We start from the raw sequence: 22,745 nt of genomic DNA on the forward strand, positions 1-22,745 counted from the left end.
AGATCATTGTGGTGAAAGCGGAAAGCCCTCAACCGCTGTCCTCGCCCTCATTTCTTTCTCCTTTTTTTTTTTTTTTCAATGGGTATTGACCTTAATCTCTGTGGAGAGAGTTTGTCTCAAAGAGGAGAGAATGCTGCTGTCTGCCGGTTTCTTTCCGCCCCTCCGGGGACCCCAGAGGAGCGGGCTAAGTGGTCCTTGACATTAGCGACAAAATTTGGACAGAACCTCTTGACAAGGATTTCATCGTGATGAGTGATTGATTGGAATATTTCTTTCCTTCAGATCTTTCTTAGTTTTGGGATGGGGGTAAAAACTTTCACTGTCTGAATTGTCTGTGTCCCCCCCCCCCCCCCCAAAAAAAAAGGTGAAAATTCAATCATTTTGTTTGCGGTATTAGTGCTAATGCTTCAAACACGGTCTGTTCATGTGTATGCATGGCTGAAGAGCTCCTCAATATCCCACTCCAACATTTCATCTTTACAACATCTTTTTTTTTTTTTTTTTTTTTTTTTTTTAGAAGTGGCAAGCACTGCAGTTGTTGGATGATCTGTAGCTCTTGTGTAAACATTATGCAGGTTTTCTCTGAAGAGCTTAACATCGGAAAGTCAATAGGGTGGAACAAAGAATTGTGAAAATGTTAATGTCTGGATACTGTACAGAGGTGGACATGTATGAATGGTCTGGCAGGCTATCTTCTGAAGATGTGAATTCCTGGCAAAGAATCAGAAGAGTTAGTCATGTGGTTGAAACATTTTCATAAAGACACTTTAATGTACTCCTTGCTCATGTATATTTTTGTTTTTGGTGGTTTTGAATGTGATTTTGTTGAATTGGGTGGCCTTGTGCTGGCTTTGTGTTTTGATGGCACATCGAGTGCAGGAAAAAACACTTGAGGAAGCGGAACTCTTCAAAACTTTGATGAATCATTTGTATATCCAGTGCTCAGAATGTCACACATCAACAAGGCTCTCTTCCTGGAATGTGACATCATTAGCAAAACAGTTCTGGGATTTAATGTTTCCTCTATGACACACACACACACACACACATACATATATGGAGGTATATTTATATATTTACATTTTTGTGTTCATTTTTATACCATCTTCTGAATCTTTAATGCTCATCCCTGAGGCAAGTGTGCTGCTCCAAATATGACTGTGTGTATTCATGTTTGTACAGATGTACAATAGACATGTACCCCAGGGAAATTACATTGCATTTTGTATTCTTATTTCAGAGTAAGTTATATGTTTTATATAAATGCACTTTTATGAATGTACATCTGTACCTTCTGTCATTTTGGTGTACATTATGCCATATTTTTTTTTTTTAAAGGCATCATATCTCATAAATTGGGACTTAAAGGACAGCTTTGCAAGTTGTTGCATTTGCAGCCAAGAAACATGGAGGTGTTTGGTTTAGTGTGCAGATATTTAATGACAGCAATTGTCGCAGCAATTGTCACGGAACCTTCTTTTAGGGAGGGGCAGGCGAGAAGAGAGAGGCAGTAGAAATGAATGAGAAATATAATATTCACTGTACCTGCGTGCCAGGCTATGTTATAGAACATACCATGAACTTGCACATTAGTTCTAATTTCTTGGTAGTTTCTCTCAGTAAAGTTCAGCACCTCAAATTTCCTCCCCACCCACCAAGTACTGACCCAGCATGGTGATATTAGTTAATCTCCTTTCCGATCCTGTCGTTGATTTTTTTCACAGGTACATTCTGAAGCCCCGGGAATCCAGCAACGCCAGGCATTCCAAGTCGGTGGGCTCCTTGCGGGTGCGCATCGAGTACCAGAAGGATTACGTCTTTCCAACGTCGCTGTATGAAAACCTCAGGGAAACACTCTTGAACTCACCAGAGGTCGAGGTGGGATAAACCTTCCTAATCCCCTGCCCCCCCCCCCTCTTTTCATTGCAATTCCCACTTTTATCTTTCATTTCAATTTCTTACCATGCATTTCCACACCAGTTGAAAGCTACCAAAAAAGATTTTCTTTTCTTTTCTTTTGGGGGAAGGGGGTGCCATGTTGGCTTTTAGAAAATTGTCGGCTGAGATCCAGAAGGGCTTAATTGCAATTTTGGGGGAAAGGGAGTTATTAGTATCATGTTGCAGAGTTCGATCTGCTCTTCATTATGGTGACACTTTTAAATCATTTTCATTTTCAGTAAAATGTCAAGTGAAAAAGGGTGCTATTTTATCCTATATTTGGAAAAATGCGTATAAATCTACCCTTTTTGATTAAATTGAACTTTGTATTTCATGAGAATTAATTATATCCTTTTTATTTAAGCCCAAATCTTAGAATGTGATAGAGCCCTTCTGGTTCCAAGCTGAGGAAACAAATCTTCTTTTCAATGTGAGATAACTTTAAATATCAGACATTTTGCAGAATTTGCAGATTTTAGCTTCTAGTTTTATTTTTGCCATTGCAGGAGGTGAAAGCCTGAGATTTTGACATGGCCCTTACAAAAAAAATGAATAAATGAATAATAAAATGAGATAAATAAATAAAAAGAATAAACAAAACAAAACAAAATCAAAATGCAACCCCCCCCCCCCCAAAAAAAAAAAAAAGTATACTGCCCTCAACAGCAAGAACTATACCTAGATAAATACAAGGATCAGTCTTAGTACACCTGAAAGAGCTATTTTACACTGCTGCAGCCAGGTTAGAATGAACATTGCATTTTAATCACATGGAATGAGCCAATTACTTCCGTCCCGTCTGTGCGATACTCCCATGCCTGTATAAACACCGCTAGCGCACTTGGAGCATGCACATTGAACTCTTCACCTAGAGTTATTCTTGTTGCGCTAAAAGTACTTTAGTCATCAAAACTAGGGAGACAAAGAGTTATGGGTGCCCCCTTCCCATTGAAACTTCCATTCCAGCCGGAGAAATAGGCCGCATAGATTCCTTAATGGACGTAAACCTGTTTTCTAGCTTAGTAAAATCACACAGGTACAGTTCATGTAGTTTGTTGGCCGTAGCGGTCATAAAGTTTTTAAAGGTACTTTGTAGGAGCTCTCCTTTGCTCACCGGGAGTGTGCACCTCAAAGTTTACCTCAAATCATTTTAAGGTAGAAGTTCACAAAGTACAAAAATGTAGTCCTCAAACATGCTAGACTGAGTTATGGGGCATGTGCTGTTGAAACATGTAAAGCGATTCCATGTACTGTTTGAAGTAAACCTGTGGTTCACTTAAAAATGTCACACAAGACGTCTGTGGCCAGACTGTTCAGATGGTGTTTAAAGGCAGGAGTGATCTTTTGCCTGTGATATTATGGTGTCGTCCAACAGGAAATGAATTTGACGGAGTGTGTGAGTGTGGAATTCATGACTCATGGGACAGGTATGTGAAGACTTTATGCATGGCCGTGCCCTTGGTGGTTTGATAGTAGGATTTCAAAGCTGATCCTAGATGCATTGATGAGACTTATAAGGTGAATATATCATTACCTCGTCTACTAAACACATGAAGAAAAAGATTTTCTTTCTTTGTTTGAACCAAATTCATTTATTACTTTTATTTATGAATCTAAAATGCAGGAAATATTGGTTGAGTGTAAGTAGATTTGAGAGATTTGAAAGAGAGAGAAAGCATGAAGACATCAGCAACAACGACTAAAAAAAAATGGATTATAGTTTCATAGACAAAAACAGGAAGAAGATTTAGGAGACTTGCCTCTCTGAAATTCTTTTTTTAGAGCTTAACTTTTCACCTTTTTTTCTTGTTTTCACTATACCTCATTCCATGGTGAAGGAAGCTACCAGAATATGAAATATAAAAACAAAAACAAGAAGGGAAAATATGTTTAGCAGTCTTATCCCTTGTGGTATGTGATAACGTGTTTGTGTAGAGTTTGTGAATGGTGAGCAAAAAATGTAATTCGGGTCTACTTATGGTGCTCGGAAGCAAGCTGGCTAATGTAATACGACCGCAGTTGTGGTCCTTGACTGCCTGTTCCAGCAGATCGTGAGGAAACATTTTCTTCCTCCTCTTCATGTTAACTTTTTCCTCTTCTCTCTTCAGCATCTCTTTATCAACGTTCTAATCTGTATTGTTGTACGGTAGTGCTGTCTTCTTCTTTGCTTTCGGTCTCGCGTCTTTTTTCCCCCTTCCTCCGTCTGTTCACATCCTGTTGTAACACGGCGCCACCGGACCCTATTTAGTTCGCCATTGATTAACCGTGCCTGAAATAGACTCATACTCCTGAAGGCTCGTAGGAAGTGAGACTCTTCTCATAGAAATTGACCATCGATCGTATGCTCGACTTGTTGGTTTCCCCCGGTGGCGGTGGGGATGGGTAGTGTTTTGTTTTTTTGTGATGCTTCCACATTTAACTCTTGTTGTGCAGAGCATCGGCGGTTATATGCAGTTAGCAATCTTTGTATACGTGTGTTATGCCTCTGTGTGTGTGTGTGTGTGTGTGTGTATGTGTGTGTGTATATGTGTGTGTGTGTGTGTGTGTTTTGTGTGTATGTGTTTGTGTGTGTATGTGTTTGTGTGTGTGGTAAATGAATGTGTTTGTCTTCATGTTTTTGTTTGTGATTCAGTATGAGGGAGAACTTAGAAAAGTTTGTAAGAGAGAGAGAGAGAGAAAGGGCGGATGTGAGAGCATTTGATGCAGTACAGTTGTGTGATATTTGGGGGGGGGGGGTACAGGGTACATGTAGATATGATTTACATGTGCTGGGGGATGCTTCAAGCATAGTCCTAGTTATCTGAATTTGTGTATTCATCAATATCATTTCCTGGCTGAAGTGCTGCTGGCGAGGTCCTGTTTGTTGATGAAATTATTATTTGTAAACAGGAGGTAGTTATAAACTAACAATTCTCTGGAGTATTGTTGCCTCAGTAGAGTTTGTGGAAGTGATGTGTTTTCATTTTATTTATGATACTTTATTTTTGGAGATGTCCTTGGGAGATGACGTAATAATGATGAGGAATTTGAATTCAGAATTTCTCAGTGTGACGTGCATTCCTGTTTCATTAGATGGGGAGGAGATGAGAGAAATGAAAGCAATGTAGTTTCTGTTCCTTTGTCAGATTCTAAAATTTCCCCAATTTGGAAGAAACGTGAAATTTTGCTGCTGTATTTCTCATAAATTGGTTCATATCTTCTCTAGATTTCCAAATGCACACGCTACTGCAACATGTTTGCTCATCAGAGATTGACGTAAAGCGTCCAGTTTAGAAATTTTCTTCTTTTGTCATTTGTTAAGGAAGTGAATGATGACCATGGCTTTTCAGGGGCTGATCTGTAAACCTAATTCAAATATTCTCTCCCTCCCTGGGAACAACAACAACAACAACAAAACAAAAACAAATAGAAGATGAAAAATGAAAGGGAAAGAGATGGAAAATATGAGGTGTTCATAATATGACTTACAAAGCTTCACAAATTACCAGTTTGCCATTGACAGGTAATATTTTTTGTCTCATACAATACCGTCCATATGCTGTTTGTGTTAATCATGGTTGATTTACCTTGAGATTCCTTACAGCACAACTTATCTTTTATCCTTCAGTGAGTGTGTGTGTGTGTGTGTGTGTGTGTGTGTGGTTGTGTATATGTGTGTTTGTGTATATGTGTGTTTGTTGTTGTTGGTGTTTTTGTGGTCAACTTGAAGGCATTCCCGAAAGGGTGCCGGGTGACCAGCGCTAACGAATGCAAACAATCAAATTACGGCAGCATATCACGCGGAATTGATTTGATTATCGGAAGAAAGCGATTTGATGTGAAAAGAAGCGTCATCACAGCGCTACGAAGTGATGTCTAACCATCTCTAATTGAGTTTTGTCCTATTTGTATCTAATTTTCATGCCTACAGTTTATATATTTTTTTCGTTGCAGATGACACGGGTCATGTTATTTTGGTCCCCGCTAAGTTATTCATCTTCTTCCACTCTAGAAATAGTTTTTGAGTGTCTTCATCTCCAGTGCTTGATGTTCCATCATGCCGTGAGATTCACAAAATGAATTTCTAATACCTTGTTTTCATACCACTGCATACTTTGAAAAGAGATGCTGATTCCCTCATGTCCAACATGTCAGTAATCTAAGGTGCAAACTGTGATGGATAGGTGTTCATATTTTCCTTCCAGTGCCTGCCACGGATGGTGATACCAAAATCATGGCGATTAGTGCAGAAACATTCAAAATTGCTTAGAGCGATCTGTACGTCATTAAATGGCATTTACCCTCATTTAGACAACATCTCGGTAATGGCAAGGTTACGATCTGAAAAATCAAACAAATCATTAGCAGGAAAGAGCGAGAGAGAAAACATACAATATTGTATGTTTTCCCTCTTGTTTGATAAAACTATAAGATCCCTTTAAGCATTGAAAGGAAGCAAAAGAATTGTAAAACATTGAGGAGAAGAAAGGGTACAAAATCAAGCTACAAATAGCAAACAAGAAAATGGAGCATGTGTTTGTCAATGGCCAGCGTTTATAGATTCGTAGGGGGAAAAGAGCTGTGGAGTAGGATGTTTTCTACTTTTTAAAAATAGAGATGGTTCTGAGTGATCTTCAACATGTTTTAATGAGATCTTAACAGAGAAGTGAGGGTTTTCATCAGCTAGCAAGAAAACGATCGGAAAAATGGAAAGGATGAATAGGAAGCAATTAACTGAGATGTGCTGTGGATTAGAAGGCAGCTTAGATTGGAGACTTGTTGAGAAGCTGCCAATATGGCTGCAACCACAGTGGTGGATTTCTTCTTCTTCTGTTTTCAATCATTCAAGCCACAATCCAACATTCAATGTGCATCTTGAATGGCATACATGTATGTGTAATACAACTAGAAACCAGACATATGAGAAGTGTGTCCAATTTTTCTCTGAACCTTCATGCGAAATGTAAAGAGTGAATGCGTGTTTGGATATTTTGAGCGGAAGATGTTTTGGCGCCGCCGCGCAGAAAAGGGTCCCTTCTCGAGTTTCCGTCTAGAATTGCCGGGGAGTCGCAGCAAAGCAGGTTGATTACCTCGTAGCTTCTCGCCGCAAGAAGACGGAGAAGTGTTTGCGGAGCATGCCGAAGACCTTGGAATGTGAGGAGAATGAGTTTTGCGAGGTTTGCTCTGTCTCACGATTGGTCGCTTACGTGAGAGAGTCGGATTTGTTTGAAGGAAATGGCCATGCACTTGCAGGCACATATAGTTCCAAATTAAAGCTTGTCTCATCAAGCACAAAACTAAAGGGCCAGGGATCCATCAAATGTTTTGTGTTTAAGTTCTCCAGGATTTTGTGGTGTGAAAACAGCTTCTAAAATTTTTCATGTGGGACAAAATGAAGCAAAGGAAATTCAAGGATTTTTGTTGTTGTCGTTGTCAATTCTTTTGTTAATCTGCATCACATATTCTCTGATCTGTGAAGTTGGAGTGATTTGTGCCTAAAATTCACATGCTGCATACATAGCACTTTTAGATTAGGAATTGGAGAAGGTTGTAGAATACCCAAGGAGGCTAGCTATTGATCTTATTTGTATTTGGTCATTATTAGATTGTTTTTCTCAGTTGGTAGACCGTTTTGCGATGTTTTTTTTTTTTTTCAGGCAAAGTCTTTGCTTGAACTCATGTTCAAGATATTAGACTGGCAGAAATAAATGGATGTACTACAGCTGAGGATGGTTTATGAGCACATTCGGTGCAAAGTTTTGTCCTTGTTACTTATTTCAACGGATCTATTGAACTTAGGTTCAATGGCTTGATATATGCATTACCCTGAGCTCAGTAACAGTATGCTGCCCTCTATAAACTTTGGTTATACAGTTGTCAAGACTTTACTTACAAGACCAGCTTGTCTTTGTTGAGCAAATCTGTTTAACCCATTGAGTACGAGTCCCGAGTATACTCAAGCAAGTGTCTATGGGACATGTGTGTTGTAGCAAAATCAGCCCATCCTCAATGGGTTAATAGGGCAGTTTCCCTATATTTGTTCTAAAAAAGTTCAAAATCCTAAATATCATTTGTTATGAATTCAAAAAACTTAACATAATGACAACGAGACCCAAAGATACAGTATGAAAGCTAGATGTTAATGCACTAATGGATTTTTGTTGTTGTTGTTGGTTTTTTTTGTTGTTGTTTTTTTACCAGCAAATCTAAGAAACCATGTCCTTGGTTTATGGGAACCATGTCTATGTACTGTGTTTCCATTTTTTTTTCTTTCAATGCTACTATGTAGCTGTTGATAAGGTAAAGTGAAAAATTCTCTTTGATTTGAGCTTTTTTAAAATATATATTAACAGTATTTGTTTGGGTACAGAAATTTCACAATCCTGTAGGTTGGCAGCACAATTTAGGAGATTTAAGATGCTGTTTTCTCCCTCAAACTGGCAGACTTTGGAAAGTTCGTTTTTAATATTGTGCACGTGAAATGAATCTATCTATTTATCCATCTATATGTATCTACAGTATCTATCTGTCTGTTTATCTTTCTATATATCTACATGTATGCGTTTGCATACACAAATATTTGTGTTCACGTATGTGTTTGTGTATGGAAAGTATTGAGAGAGTCAGTCTCATTTTGTTGAGTTAGTCTTTTGCAACCATTTAGTAATAGATAGGAAATAAAAGAGATCTCTGTACATCATAGAGTTTGTGTGCTCTCTCGATCTTCCACATCTAATAATGGTCAAGCAAATCCCTTGGCGAACATTTGATATCGCAGAGACAAACTGACGCCAATGGTAATGAAGCCGTGGCCAAATGTGTTGCCAGGACGACGGCCAGTTTTTCTTGGTTTTTCCTTCTGAATCACGGAGAGTCTCACCTTCTTTCCCATGAATATTGAGCGACACGAAGCGGCGAGAGTCCTGCGCCCTCGGGAGGCGACCGCAATTTAGGGACACCGGGCCGTTTGGTTGAAATGTCAGCGAACAAAAAAGAGAGAGAGAAAAAAAAGGACAATGATTAACTTGCCATATCGGGACTGGATGTTGACTGAAATTCGTGTTTCGTTTTGGAATGGGGGGGGGGGGGATACCAAAGCTGTCGTGATGAATATGCAGCGAGCCCTCAGCAGTCCTTTAGTGGAGAGGCTTCGCTTAGAAGGTCTGACTTGGATCACCACACGGAGGACGAAAACTTTGAATGGGAAAAAAAAGAGAAAACACAAATTACCATGTGATGTTGCCATGGCAACCACACCGATGCAGATGAGGGATGCGCGACTGTTCCATGCGGGATGACAGACTTGAAAAGGACGTCATTCCTAAAGAGTTGAGGTGTGGACAGAAATGTGTGATATTATTCCAATGACGTCTTGATTGTGAGAGGAAAGATTTGTGATTTCTGACCAATAGAATTCAGAGTGGGTACTTTGCTTATAGTGGAGTCGGAGGAATGATATTGTCTCATAAAGGGAGATACCTTGGTAAATAAGTTTTGGTTGATGAAACAATCGTGTAACCAATGCCTTTTTGACTTTACCAGGAAGATAAAACTTATTATGCCATAAAACTTTCTTTCCCCATTTTATGCTTTGCTGTCCTTTCTCACACCTTGCCCTTTTTTCACCCACTTTCTCCTTCTCTCTCTCTATCTTGTCCATTGTCATCTGTTTCTCTCAATCCGTCTCACTGATTGTCTTTCTCTTGTCTGTCTGTCTGTCTGTTGCTCTGCTACTGTGTGTCTCTTCTTATTTCATCCTCTCTCTTCTTGTTAACGTTTTTTCCTCTCTCTGTATCTATCTCTATACACCCAACTGTCCTCTGTGTCCATGCTGTCATATCCTTCTCTTCTCATTTCTTTCTCTCAAATACACACATACTCTATTCTTTCTCATTCTGTCCATCCCTATTCTTATTTCTCTCATTCTATCCATTGTATTCTTTTTTCTCTCTCATTCTATCCATTGTATTCTTTTTTTCTCTCATTCTATCCATTGTATTCTTTTTTCTCTCTCATTCTGTCCATCCCTCATTCTGTCCATCTCATGTTTACTGTCTTTCTTTTCTCTCTGTCTCCTTTACTTTCTTACAATCTTACTCTCTCCTACACACACACACACAAACACACATAATATACTCACATGATCTGTCTGTCTCTATTTTTTTCCTTCTCATCTCATCTATTTCTAACTCTTCCTGTCTCAAATGCACACACATACATACATACATACATACACTGTCTGTCTACTAGTGTAAAGCATGATATTTTTGCGGTATGAAATTTTCGCGAATTGGAGCCGACGGCCTTTTTCGTGGCATGAAAATAGAGATGCCTCTAGGATTCAATGCACGTAGTGTAGAAAAAAAACTTTCACATGCAGTTTAATTTTGCGAATTTTGGCTCTCGTGAAATTAAAATGCACACGAACATTCCTTGATTTACAGTATTTTGTACCTCTCTTGCATTCCTATGCCACTCTATTGCTCTCTCCCCTCATACCCTTCTGTCTGTCTCTCTATGTATCTCTGTCTGTCTGTCTGTCTGTCTGTTTGTCTGTCTGTTTGTCTGTCTTTTTCTCTACCTCTGTCTCACTCTGTATCTCTCTGTGTTTGCTTCCTCAGCCCATGACGTCCAGCGCCGTCTACATGCTTGGAGAGTTCGTCAAGGAGAAGCTGACTGCAGCGCGGCCGCTGGTCAGGCTGTTCCACCACTATGGCCAGATACTTCCACTCATCCGAGTACTCGCCGAGCATGAGATCTCCCAGACCGCGTGAGTACACACGAAATCTTAAAGTGACTCTCCGCACTCCGGTGGTCAAGTTGAAGATGCAAACACGACAGTGAAGTGTCATTTAAATTGGACAAATAATGAGAGCTATGTGAAATTTTGAAGTTTTAGTGCTTCTCTAAACTGCATTTGTACACTGCAAATAGTGCATCTCTAAACTCTGCCTTTTGAGTCACAATTATGTTTGCAAATTTGATTAGATAATAATTGTATTGCCACACGACCTCTCTTATTAATTTGTGCCAGAAAAAATATCTGTCGTAAATATTTCAGTGGTCATTAACCGCCCCCCCCCCCTCGACCCCCCCCCCCCCCCCCCATCCGGCCCCGTGGAGGAAGAGTTCATATTATCAAATTATAATAACTGTAGAATGATTTATGTGAATCACTTGATTTCCTCCTGGAAAGTTGTGAGATTTGTGAGCTGATGACCTTAGTATCATGTCTTCTGATTTGCATATCGTTGGCGAAGAACCAGAAGGGTGCTATTGCAAGTTTGGGGAATATTGAGTTACTGGTATCGTGTTGTAATGCTCAATCTCCTCCACATTATGGTGTCAATTTTAAATTATTATCAGATTTAGTGAAATGTTAAAAAAAAATCCTAAAAATCAAAACCATAAGGATGCTATTTTACTCTATTTTGGGAACAATGATTAGATAAGCTTTTTATTTCATAAAACTGATTATTTTGTTTTAATATACGCTCAAATCTTAGAACACAATAGTGCCCTTCTTTTTCTCAGCTAATGATATGTGGTTGTGGCCAAAGTTGCAGTTTCGAGAAAATATTTAAAAGGTTTATATAATGGTCTCCCATGTATTCCCAAGGGGGTAGGGTGAGGTGAAGGGTTTTTGGAATCATGCTTCTTTTTTTTTTTGTATGTAGTTTTTCCCTTTAAACGGGGCTCCTGCTTGAACAGTTGCACAAGTTATTGACCCATGCAAATCAGTTCAGAGTTGCACGCACATGTACGCAAATTACTGCAAGGGGGAAAGGCGAGAGAGAGGGGGAAATTTGTCGCCATGCGTGCTGAATGTTTATAACATGGGTGAAAGGTGAGTGTCCTCGCTCACTCTGCTCTGAAATCAAGTGATGTATGAGCTTGGGGTGCAATAATTGCCACCAGCTCGACGCCACCAGCTCGGCGCCACCCGTCTGTGTAGTCCCACAAGCTGTATCTTACTGCTGAAATGACATTAATCGTACGACTGCATGGTATTTTGAAGCATTCAAATAATTCAGGGCAAAGGTGCTGTAAATAAAGTGAGTTTCCTACCAATCCAAGCAATCCTGAAACTCCCATGAATTTTCAGTATCAGCAGAGAGGTTAAATTGTGCATGCACCACTGCAAGCTTTAGGTTGATTGTCAGGATTTATTCAACATGAATTATCAGGTAATAAATATGGTTTAAATAGATGAAATTCTTGTGTGGAGTTGTTTTTATTGCAACTGATTGACATTTACCCTATAGTGATGTAAATAAGCACTGATAAAGTGTTTTTAGTATAAAAAAAAAGAAAAAAAAAAAAGGAAGACATGGGCATACATACTCAAGCAGGATTTGAACCTATGACCTCCTGATCACTGGACAGGCGCCTATCCACTAGACCGCCAAGCTTAACACTGATTAATTCAGTGTTTATTTACATCGATGTAGGGCAATTGTCAATCAGTTGCAATAGATGCAGTTATTGAAATCCAAGCCATTCTACAAATGCAGTATGAATTATAGGATATTTGTATCAAAGATACCAAAGACAAAGACATTAACTAAGTATTCTGCAAAAGAAGATTTGTAATCAAAGTACCAATCTGCAAGGCATGAACTTGGAAATATATTCATTACGAATCCCACACGGATTCTCAGTGTCGCTAATGGACTCGTGACTTGCAATCTGATCAGAGAATGAAAAAACAGAGTGATGCATGGCAACCCTACATCAGATTTGCCATTCAGGAAAATAAAAAGACTTTAGATATCCTTCAGAACCTTGTCAAATTTCAGGAGATGCAATCAGTTTGGACGATAAAGCCATAATTGGGTGAAGGAAATATTTATTGTAGAAAGAAGAGGAGCGTTACAGTGCAAACAAAATATGTCCTCGGTACGCTTTCATAGGTTGAACTCGATCTTGTAGAAATAAAGTGCTGCATCATCTGAATGAACCCCATTTCAGCCAGGTATGGCCTTGAAAAACACAGACCGCACTTGAATAGCCTTAGAATGTGTGTGTGTGTCTGTGTGCGTGCGTGTGTGTTTTAGGGTGTTTTTTTTTTTTTGAGTGAGAGCGTGTGTGGTCAGTCACCTGAATGGCATTCACGACCGAACCTTCAGCGCACTTATCGATTTCTCGCTCACCGTCTTGCAAGCTTTTAGCGGGAGACAAATTGCCCTGACATTGTTATCAGAGAAAGCGGAAGTGAGGGGGAGGCAAGCGAGATGAGAGGAGTTTTTGTTCGCGGGTTTATTAGCGGCGATAAGTATCCTGACGTCATCTCAAGCCTGGAAAATAAAAGAAAGACCCATGGTGAAAGGCGGGCAAAGTGGAAGGGAAAACGTACATAAGCATATTATTTACAGCTGACTTCAAAATACACAAACAAGCTTCTCCTTTTACTTGAATAGAAGTACAGTTTGCCACAAACAGAGAGAAGGATAAAAGAAATATATCATAAAAAGATAGAGAGAGAGAAGAAAGACTTTCTTTGTGATTATGATTGCGAATGGAAATATGGATATAGAGAGACATCAAAAACTTAGCCACTTGGAACGCAAGGTCATTCGAACAAAAATGCATCAAAACCTTTGACTCAATTTCTCTACATCTTCAGTGCTTTCCGTGTGAAGGGAAGGTAACACAAGAAGACACTGGAGTCAGATGCTGAGAAAGAGAGATAGAGAGAGAGATATATATGGTGGGGGGATTTGTGAAATAGATGAATAGAAATATATAGATCAATAAATAGGTAGATATATAGATAGATGGGGATCTCTGAAATAAATGAATGGAGATAGATAGATACATAGATGGGGATTTGTGAAATAGATAAATGGAGATAGATAGATAGATGGGGATTAGTGAAATGGATAAATGGAGATAAATAGGTAGGTAGATAGACAGACAGACAGATAGATAGATAGATAGATAGATTGATAGATAGAAAATGTAGATGGGGATTTCTGAAATAGATAAATGGAGATAGATAGATAGATAGATGGAGAGAGAAAGAGGGAGAGAGAGATATGCTAGGGGATTTGTGAAAAAGTTGAATGGAAGAATAATAAGTAGATCATATAGATATATAGATAGAGAAGAGATGGAGAGAGTGAGTAGGTGTGTGTGAGAGGAGAGGGAGATTTTAGGTAGGAAAAAGATGGATAGAAGGAAGGAGAAAGAGATACAGATTGAGAAGGATGAATTGGAGGAGGGAGACAGAGAAAAAAGGGAATAATCTTCAGGGAGAAAAAGATTGAGTAGGACAGAAAATAAGGGCAGAGACACTAGGAAATACTGTAAAGCATGGAAATCCGACGAGGCAATGCAAGGTCAAATGAAAATTCTGAGTGTTGCATCAGGATTATCTGATGCTAATGTTTTAGTGAATGCTCCTCTGATTTCACTGATGCTGGGTAGAAAGTGTTCTTTACAGCTCTTTGGAAGACTTAAATGGCAGGCGGGAGGTTTTGTAAAGAAACCCAAAACAGCGTTGAAGCTTGCATAAAGTTAATAATTCATCATAAACTGTTTATTTCCCAAAAAGATTACTTCTCTGTGATCATTGTAAATGGCAGCTCCTCTGTTATATCAAGTGTGGATTTGTGTTGGGTTGTTGTACCGTATGTTCCCTCCAAAATTACAACAGGACCCTCCGCAATGATAACTTTAGAAACAGTGAATCAATCCAAATACAATTTCAGGGTATGAAACTATAACTCATTGCCCACATCTTGCAGAAAACCCCATTCGATTTGCTTCAGTGGTCAAAAGAGAAATGAGGAATTTTGTATAGTATGTCAGGAATCTCTTCCTGCCAAGTTCCATCCATTGTGTTCACACATTGATATGCAGCTCCAAGAGCATCCATGTGCTAAACTTGGAAGAATCAGACTCATGACATGCTTAACAACAATCCACATTTCTCTGTGATCACTTCACCAAACTGAATGGGGTTTTCTACAAAATGGAGCTAAGATGTTATGTTTTAAGACCCTGAAGTAGCATTTAGAGAGTTTTTATCATATTGGGAGTTATCGATGCGAAAATCCGATTGTGATTTTTTTTGGGGACATACAATAATTTGTTTCTTCATGATGATAATCTTTCTAAGACAGCCTTGATAAGAACTTTCTGTATCATGTCTTCCCTCCCCCCCCCCAACAAAAGTGACCCTCACACGATTTTCCGTGGCAACTCACTGACGTCAAAGTGCATCGACGAGTTCATGCGGCTTCAGGGACTGCACTACCTGCACGACGTCCTTAAAGGCGTGGTGGACGAAATCTACGAGGAGCGCAAGCAGTGCGAGATTGACACATCCAAGTTCCGCGACGGAGAGAATCTCGAAGCCAATCTTGTGAGTGTTGCCATGGTGATTATGAAGATGCCCGTGAAATGCTTGCACTCACTCTTAGTTTGACTCGAACTGGTAGAGCGTAAGTGCCAGTACTAACACCAGAAATTATTAGCGACCTTTTTTTCATTGTAATGAAAACGTACTCTTACCTCTAGCCATGGTGTGCATTTCTCACTGTGCATTGTGAGATGTCTATGTTGCTATGAAAAAAATTTTTTGACAGCATCACGACTGTAAACTAATACATCTTTTATAGATGATGTCATTAACTGAAAATATACCCTAGATAAGTTTGCTTTGTAATGTAATTTGCATTACTGAGTTTTACTTGCTGAAATAGAAAATAGAATTAGTGACTAAATTTACAGACAGTCTGAAAGAAAGCTTAATTTATCCTTTTGCAAATGCCCTCTCACTTCTTACATGCTAGGAGTAAAGTATGAAAAACGATTTTGTTTTTTTTGTCTCACTACATCAAAGCAATCTTTGCTATTTTTACTCAATCAAAACCCAAGAAGTGTACATCTGTTTTCCTTTCCAATATCACTCCATAGACAGTTTTAACATTAGATGATCATGATCATCATCGTCTTGATCAAGACACTAGACACTAGGCCATCTCCTTTTACTTGCATAGATTCTGTTTTGTGTTTTATATAAAAAGTGAATTTGTCTAAACTGATCTACTGTAACTGGATGTATCGATTGTATTTACATATTCAAGGTACATATCGCATCTTTCAAAATGATAATGATTTTTTTTTTTTAAATCAATTTTTGGTAGTTAGTAAAGAAATAAAAAGAAAAATTATTTCTGTTAAAGGAATATTTAGTGAAATTCTCATACTGAGAAAGAATTTGTAGACATTTTCTATACCTATCAGGGATGTGAGAGTTCAGAGTTAAATCTAATTCCAGATTTCTTTACTCTGCCTAAAACCCACTTCTTAGACTTTTTGGCAATTCAAATGCATTGAAATGTTTACAGTTTAATGTACTTCTAGACTTTCCTTTTGATAAGTTTCAGATTTTTTTTTTCTGCAAATACTCTCTCATCCCTGACTATATTGCATACAATCCAACTTAGTGCAGTAAAGTAATTCAATTGCTACAACATGTATATTGTGTTGGCAAACTTTTCTTCGCAGGCCAATCTACAGCATTACATAGAGAAAGCATTCCAAGCCATTGTGGGCTCAGCAGCAGAGTGTCCCACGTCAATGTGTGAAGTCTTCTACTTCATCAAGGAGGCTGCCTCCAGACAGTTCCCTGGTAAGAAAAGGGGTTTGGGAGGAGAAGGAAGAGGAGGGGGAAGGAAGAAGAGGGGAAGGGGAGGGGATGGAGAGGCAGGAGGAGGAGGAGGAAGAGGAGAAGGGGAGGGGGAGGAGGAGGAGGAGGGAGGAGGAGAGGGAGGAGGACAGTGGGATAGGGAGGGGAGGGGAGGAGAAGGGGAGGGGGAGGATGAGGAGGAGGGGGAGGAGGAGGGGATGGAAGAGGAGGAGGAAGCGGAGGAGGGGAGGAGGAGGAGGGGGAGGAAGAGGAGGGGGAGGAGGAGGAGGAGGAGGAGAAGGAGGAGGAGGAAGAGTAGGGGGAGAGGAAGATGAGGATGTGAAGGACTAGGTGGAGGGGGAGGAGGAAGAGGAGAGGAGGAAGAGGAGGAGGAGGGGGTGAGGAAGAGGGAAAAAATGGGGGGGGGGGGAAGGATACAGGATGGGGATGTAGGCCACCAGGAGTAGTATGATAACGGTGTAATACAAAGTGTTGAAGGAGACCTCCGTGTGACTTTCAGACTTTTACATTTTAACAACTATAAATTAGTTATACAGTGTACAGAGTTTCAGAATATATTGTGATTGGGATGAGGAATAAGAATGTTTTCAACATTTATAACAAATTGCAATGAACAAGGATGATGACATGGCAGAGTCACCATAAGAATGCATGGGTTGGGACTCAAGGAAGTAGAACAAAAGAAGAAAGCGTGCATAGATTCCACACAGGTGAACTTGTTAAGCAAGCGGTATTGTAATGGAATTATGCTGTTACATTTCTGAAATACAATGTATGTGAGCCTCCTATGTCATCAGTATTGTTTGGTGTAATTTGTTTAAGGTTTTTCAGAGTATTGGTTTCTGTGCTCAAGGACCACTGGACAATAAATTCTACAAAGCTATACATGGAGCTGTCGATCTATTTTTCTTGATGTTCGCGGTGGTGGCCTGCTTAGACATTGGAGGGGTTATTAATGATTATTTACCTGTTTCAGACCTCCCAACCCTCCCACTTTTGGCAAAAATTTTCCACTCTTTCATCACTTTTCTGCCATTCTGATTTAGTGTTGGTACTGATTATGTGCCTGCTTTAATACAGATGATGACAATAAGGATGATTTTTATTAGTATGAAATACAAGCTGTACAGGATAAAAGATGCTAGTATTAGTGAGACAGAATTTGATTCCTAGCTGGTGTGGGTGATAATAGTTGTTAAGTACATGATGATGAAGATCTATGAAAGCACTCAAAGTGGATCTAATATCATTTATAAGACCTTGTAAACTGGGTCATTTTGATAATATCATTATGCTGAAGTTGTTGACTTTTACTAAAATGCTGTGATATGCCTGTCCCTGTTGACATGTGCACAACCTCTCATTAATGAGTAACTTTTTCAACTACATTATCAGTGGTGACTCCTCATTAATTGCATGTATTGTGACTCGCTTTTCACTTCATTTTTGCATAGGCCTGCAGGACCTGCAGATTTTTGAAGCACTTGAAAAAAGTGTTCATTATTTGTTTTATGATCCGTGCAGATGACCCCGATGCCAAATACTCCGCTGTTAGCGGCTTTGTCTTCCTCCGTTTCTTTGCTCCTGCCATCCTCTCCCCAAGACTATTTCACCTCAAGAAGGAAAATCCAGTAAGTTTGCTGTTTAATTGTGAGTGTTTTGTTTGTTTGTCTGTTTGTTTGTCTGTTTTTGTTTTTCAGCTCACTGTATTAATTAGCAACAACAACAAAAAAAGGATAATGTAACCTCTAAGAACTAGGTTTAGGTAGAATGTTATGTGTATGATAGCACAATGACTATTCAAATTTTAATGACAAATCAAACAGATAAACTAACCTGTTTTACAATGTTAGCCCTTTCGAAATACCCAGCTCCTTGTAATAAGACAGATAGACCCTTCCTTTTCAAATGTAAAACAAATCATTAGAGTGTACTTAAACTGCTTCTAGAGACAGGGTATGATTGAAATTGGTAAGACAATCGCACAGTACTATGTTTTAAGATTGCATAACAAAATGCACAAAAATATCTTCCTTCAAATCAGTAGGTTTTGTGAAATACCTATACAACATTATATCCACCAGACAGTTACATTGTATGAACATTTGAAAGCTTAACAGTGTATCATGGTTTGTCTAACTTGAAGCTTGCAAAAGAGTGAATTTCAAATAGTTTCAAAAATTCATTTATGAATATAGCGCACACTAATCAAATTTCAAGATTGGTAGCTTACATTTCCAGGTGTATTTGATTATGTAGAATTATTTCATTATACAGTACTTGGGACTAGTCTTCAGTGGTTAAGCCCAATCAGAGCTTTGTTTTCTTCATGTATTTGTAGGATGAGCTGGTGAGCCGGACATTGAAAATGGTTTCTAAGGCGATCCAGACGCTTGGTAACCACGTCAACCCAGACAAACTGGTGAGTTCCTACCAGAGAGATTTTTTTCGCTACCTATAGAAAGCAAACTATATAATGATGTCTGTGATCACAAATAGCTGTACATATGCCCTACTTCAATGGTAATGGCGAACTTTGCTCCATGTACGTGTGTTCTGCATGCTGAAGTAACATTTTTATTGGGCATACTTGAACTTTTGAGCTTTCATTCGAGTTCAACGTCCTTGATTTGGCTGCTCCGTGGTTGCTCGTATGCTAGCATGCCAGCCATTAGGGGTGAGCCTACCTCCTCGCATCTCCATGCAATCACAGAGCAATTATAGAGGGTATGGGAGTAAGCACTTTCACTTTCGTTACTTTACCAACTATTGTAATGTATTCTTGCCGTAAGTTTTTGATAATTGTTTTCTTTGTATGAGTTTACATGCATAAGTTTTGTCACTGAAGAAAGTGAGACTTATGTTTATACATTATTCTATTGTGAAAAAAAAAAATTGAAGTAAATTTGAACTGAACTGAAGCAATCTAGTAAGTACACATCAAGCTTTTTGGTTCACGCGAACCAGTTTTCCTCCCCATTCTCAGGATTGCTCCAACAAGCAGTTTCCTTTGATAAAAGAATAAAGGAAATATTTTCAACGATATTGATTATGCAAGTCTTTCTCATATTTTGTACCAAATGATTACAAGGCTAGGGTGTTATGAATTGATGCGACTGTGATTCTCTGATTCAAACCCACAGAGCTCAGTCAACATGAAGGAGGAGTACATGACTCCTCTATATTCAAACATCCTCGACGTCGAGCACGTACAGGGCATCCGAAAGGTGAGAGTGTGCATATTTTTACCACAGAGGGCGCTTATCATAATTCGCAGTAGTGTGCTAAATTAGGTATTGTATTCGCCAAATATTTCGCAGGGGTTTTTTGTTTGTTTGTTTTTTATGGTGCATTATTGCCCAACTTGTAATTGCCACGTATCAAGTACCAGGTGCATGCATGTATAGTCAGCTGTCACAATATGAATGATGAAAAATTGCATGATATTATTATTATTATTATTCTAATTCAGTAAATGATTCAGTATATGGTAAAAATATGTCAAGGGGACACCGTGATTGTATCTTTAGGACTGCTTTTTACTCGTCTTCAACTCATGCACTGCATTCTTTACTCAGGCAATGGATTCTTGTGTTCCCCTCTAGCCCAGTCAATATTACATAATTATGTAAGTTGTAAATTCATGGCGACATTGCAACATTGCAAGTTACTAGAATTGAATCTATGCAACTGAAAGTGAAAATAAAGAAGTAAATCAGCTTGTGTGAACTTGTCATCTGTGTTTTGGGTTTTTTTTTTTCCTGTTTGTTTATTTGTTTTTTGTTTCAATTTCAAGAAGTGGGTCGTATCATTATTTGCAATAAATGAAGCAATTTGACTGAGCCTATGTCTTATTGGCTTTTTCCTCCCTCTTGATCAGTTTCTGGAAAAAGTGTCTTCAAGTAAATCCAGCACAAAATCGATGGAGGCACCGGTGGTGCTCAAAGAAGGGTAAGTGCCAAAGAAATAGAATCTACTTACTGGAAAGCAAATAGTGTGGGCGAGATGTTGCCATTAGGCTGTATTCTGCTCTTGGCAAATGTATGCACTAATGAGTTCATTCGTGCTCTCTCAGTCTTACTTTTGTGACATTAGGCTTACATGATGCACTTAAAAGAACTGTCTGATGTATTTTACATCATGAAGTTAGGATGCAAAATCCTTCAAAGCAGCATTCTCAATATACTGTATACACCAGGCATATTCTGTGAGTAAGATGTGTCAGGAGTTGGGGCTTGTAAGATGGCATCATGAGTGATGAGATTCGTGAGTGAGAACTGCACTAAATGATGTCTCCTTTTCAAAAGCAAATTTTATCAGTGTCCTACCTCGAAGACGGTATTTATTTGCATTTATGTATAAAGGGAGGCAGAACTTTGGTGTATTGTCAGAGTCATTGAATATCAGTTGATGTGTGAAGTTTGTAGAGATAAAAATTCTGCAAAATATATGATGCAGACAGTACAATACTTCTATATCCACAGAGGATTTTGAGGTATTGTCATGAGCATGTGAATTTTGTTTTGCAAATATGCTGATTAAGTGCTGAAACTTGTTAACTGCATATTTCCACAATACTTGGATGTGTGTTTACCAATGTGGAAATGCGAAGCATATGCGAAGCATATATATCTGGTGTTATGCAAAAAATATGTATCATTAGATGCTACATAGATTTGACATGCTAATTGGTTCTTGAATGATTGGAGTATATTACATGCATATGACTGAAAATGCATTACTGTTAAATAGTGCCAGTTGAAATCTGATACCTTCCTAATTTTATCCTTTAATTCGATGCTCATGGTATGCTTCATATGATTTGGTTTAAATCAATTGTAGCTCAACCATGTTAACCTTTTAAAAAGAATATGCTGCCAGGCAAGTTTGTAACTCCCGCAAATCTCACGATTAGTCTTTTTTTTTGTATCATTGCTTCGTGTAGTGCAGAAAACTCACACTACCAAACTCTCTTCTATAGAATAAATTACCTTATTTTTGAAATTGTTCATTTTTTAATTCACAACCTTTTCATTTACTTGCATTTTAAATGGATATTGAATGTCTCTACCTTTCTTTTGTGCCCATTTTGCTAATTGCCTAGATGGCTAGAGTAAGAACTGAAAAGTCTTGTGTGCTGTGAAGTGTTGCTTCTCCTTATTCATAATGTTGCGTGTACTGGCACCCCGATTTGAAAAGTAATTCACAAAATACCAGTAGGAGAACAAATTACTGTATGGTTTTCTACACTTTTCATTTGCTTTTCAAAGTGCCACCAATATACCATGAGAAGTTCTCCTTCTCTCTATCTATCTATCTATCTATCTATCTATCTATCTATCTATCTATCTATCTATCTATCTATCTAATCTATACATCTATCTATGTATCTATCTATCTCTTATCCAAAAAAATGCAATTTGGTTGTTAAATTGTTGAACAGTCACACTGTGTGAGTTACTAATGTGCAAGACACATGATGATATGCAGTTGGTACCATATAATCTTAACACTGTACTTAATCTAACTTGTGATGCACACAATGCCCCCATACCAATTCCCTTTAATATCTTCTCTCATAAACACACTTTTTTTTTTCTTCACTGTCAACTGTCCTTCTCTGTAAGTTTATCATATAGATTTTTCAGTTTTGTTTTCGTTTTGTTTTGTTCTTTTCCAATGAGATAATCGTTGGTACTCATTATCAAAAGGCAGTGAATACTGACTGGTATTAAATTTGTTTGTTTTTTTCAACTCTGCCTTTGAGGCTTGGCAAATAACCAAACAAACTATTCAAAGGAAGTGACCCATATTCAATGCCAGTTTTTTATGGATCTTAAGTAGCAACCATAATTTCAGAAGTCCTTGTCAAATTCCTGATCTTGCCAATATAAGGTTGTGACAAAGGAAAGTTTAATATAAAACAATTATAGAAATAAGGCAAATCAGATTGAACTAGGCTGACAAATCAAAAATTGGTGCAATATTCTGCCCAGTTAGTAGTGAATTTCCTCCTTTGATGTGATTTTGAACTTATTCATGTACAAAGACTGCAACACCTTATCCCATTTTTTGTTGTCTTGTCTCACATGAGCTTGCCATTTCCAATTCTTCAATTTTGACTTATGAGGACCAATTATGTGCATGCAACAGAAATTGTGGGCGTAAT

At 38.5% G+C, this 22,745-nt stretch overlaps 1 protein-coding gene across 1 annotated transcript in view; it reads left to right on the forward strand.

The window, feature by feature from the left end:
* Positions 1–22,745, forward strand: part of LOC140244195 (ras GTPase-activating protein 3-like) — a 142,104-nt gene that overhangs the window by 100,782 nt on the left and 18,577 nt on the right. The window contains exons 9-16 of the mRNA XM_072323828.1: positions 1,725–1,878; positions 10,539–10,687; positions 15,097–15,286; positions 16,435–16,558; positions 18,101–18,207; positions 18,918–18,998; positions 19,720–19,803; positions 20,457–20,527. Of these exons, the coding sequence (XP_072179929.1) occupies positions 1,725–1,878; positions 10,539–10,687; positions 15,097–15,286; positions 16,435–16,558; positions 18,101–18,207; positions 18,918–18,998; positions 19,720–19,803; positions 20,457–20,527 (960 nt within the window). The remainder of the gene's footprint in view (positions 1–1,724; positions 1,879–10,538; positions 10,688–15,096; positions 15,287–16,434; positions 16,559–18,100; positions 18,208–18,917; positions 18,999–19,719; positions 19,804–20,456; positions 20,528–22,745) is intronic.

The sequence above is a fragment of the Diadema setosum genome, chromosome 21 (assembly GCF_964275005.1).
Source record: "Diadema setosum chromosome 21, eeDiaSeto1, whole genome shotgun sequence".
Lineage (NCBI taxonomy): Eukaryota > Metazoa > Echinodermata > Echinoidea > Diadematoida > Diadematidae > Diadema > Diadema setosum.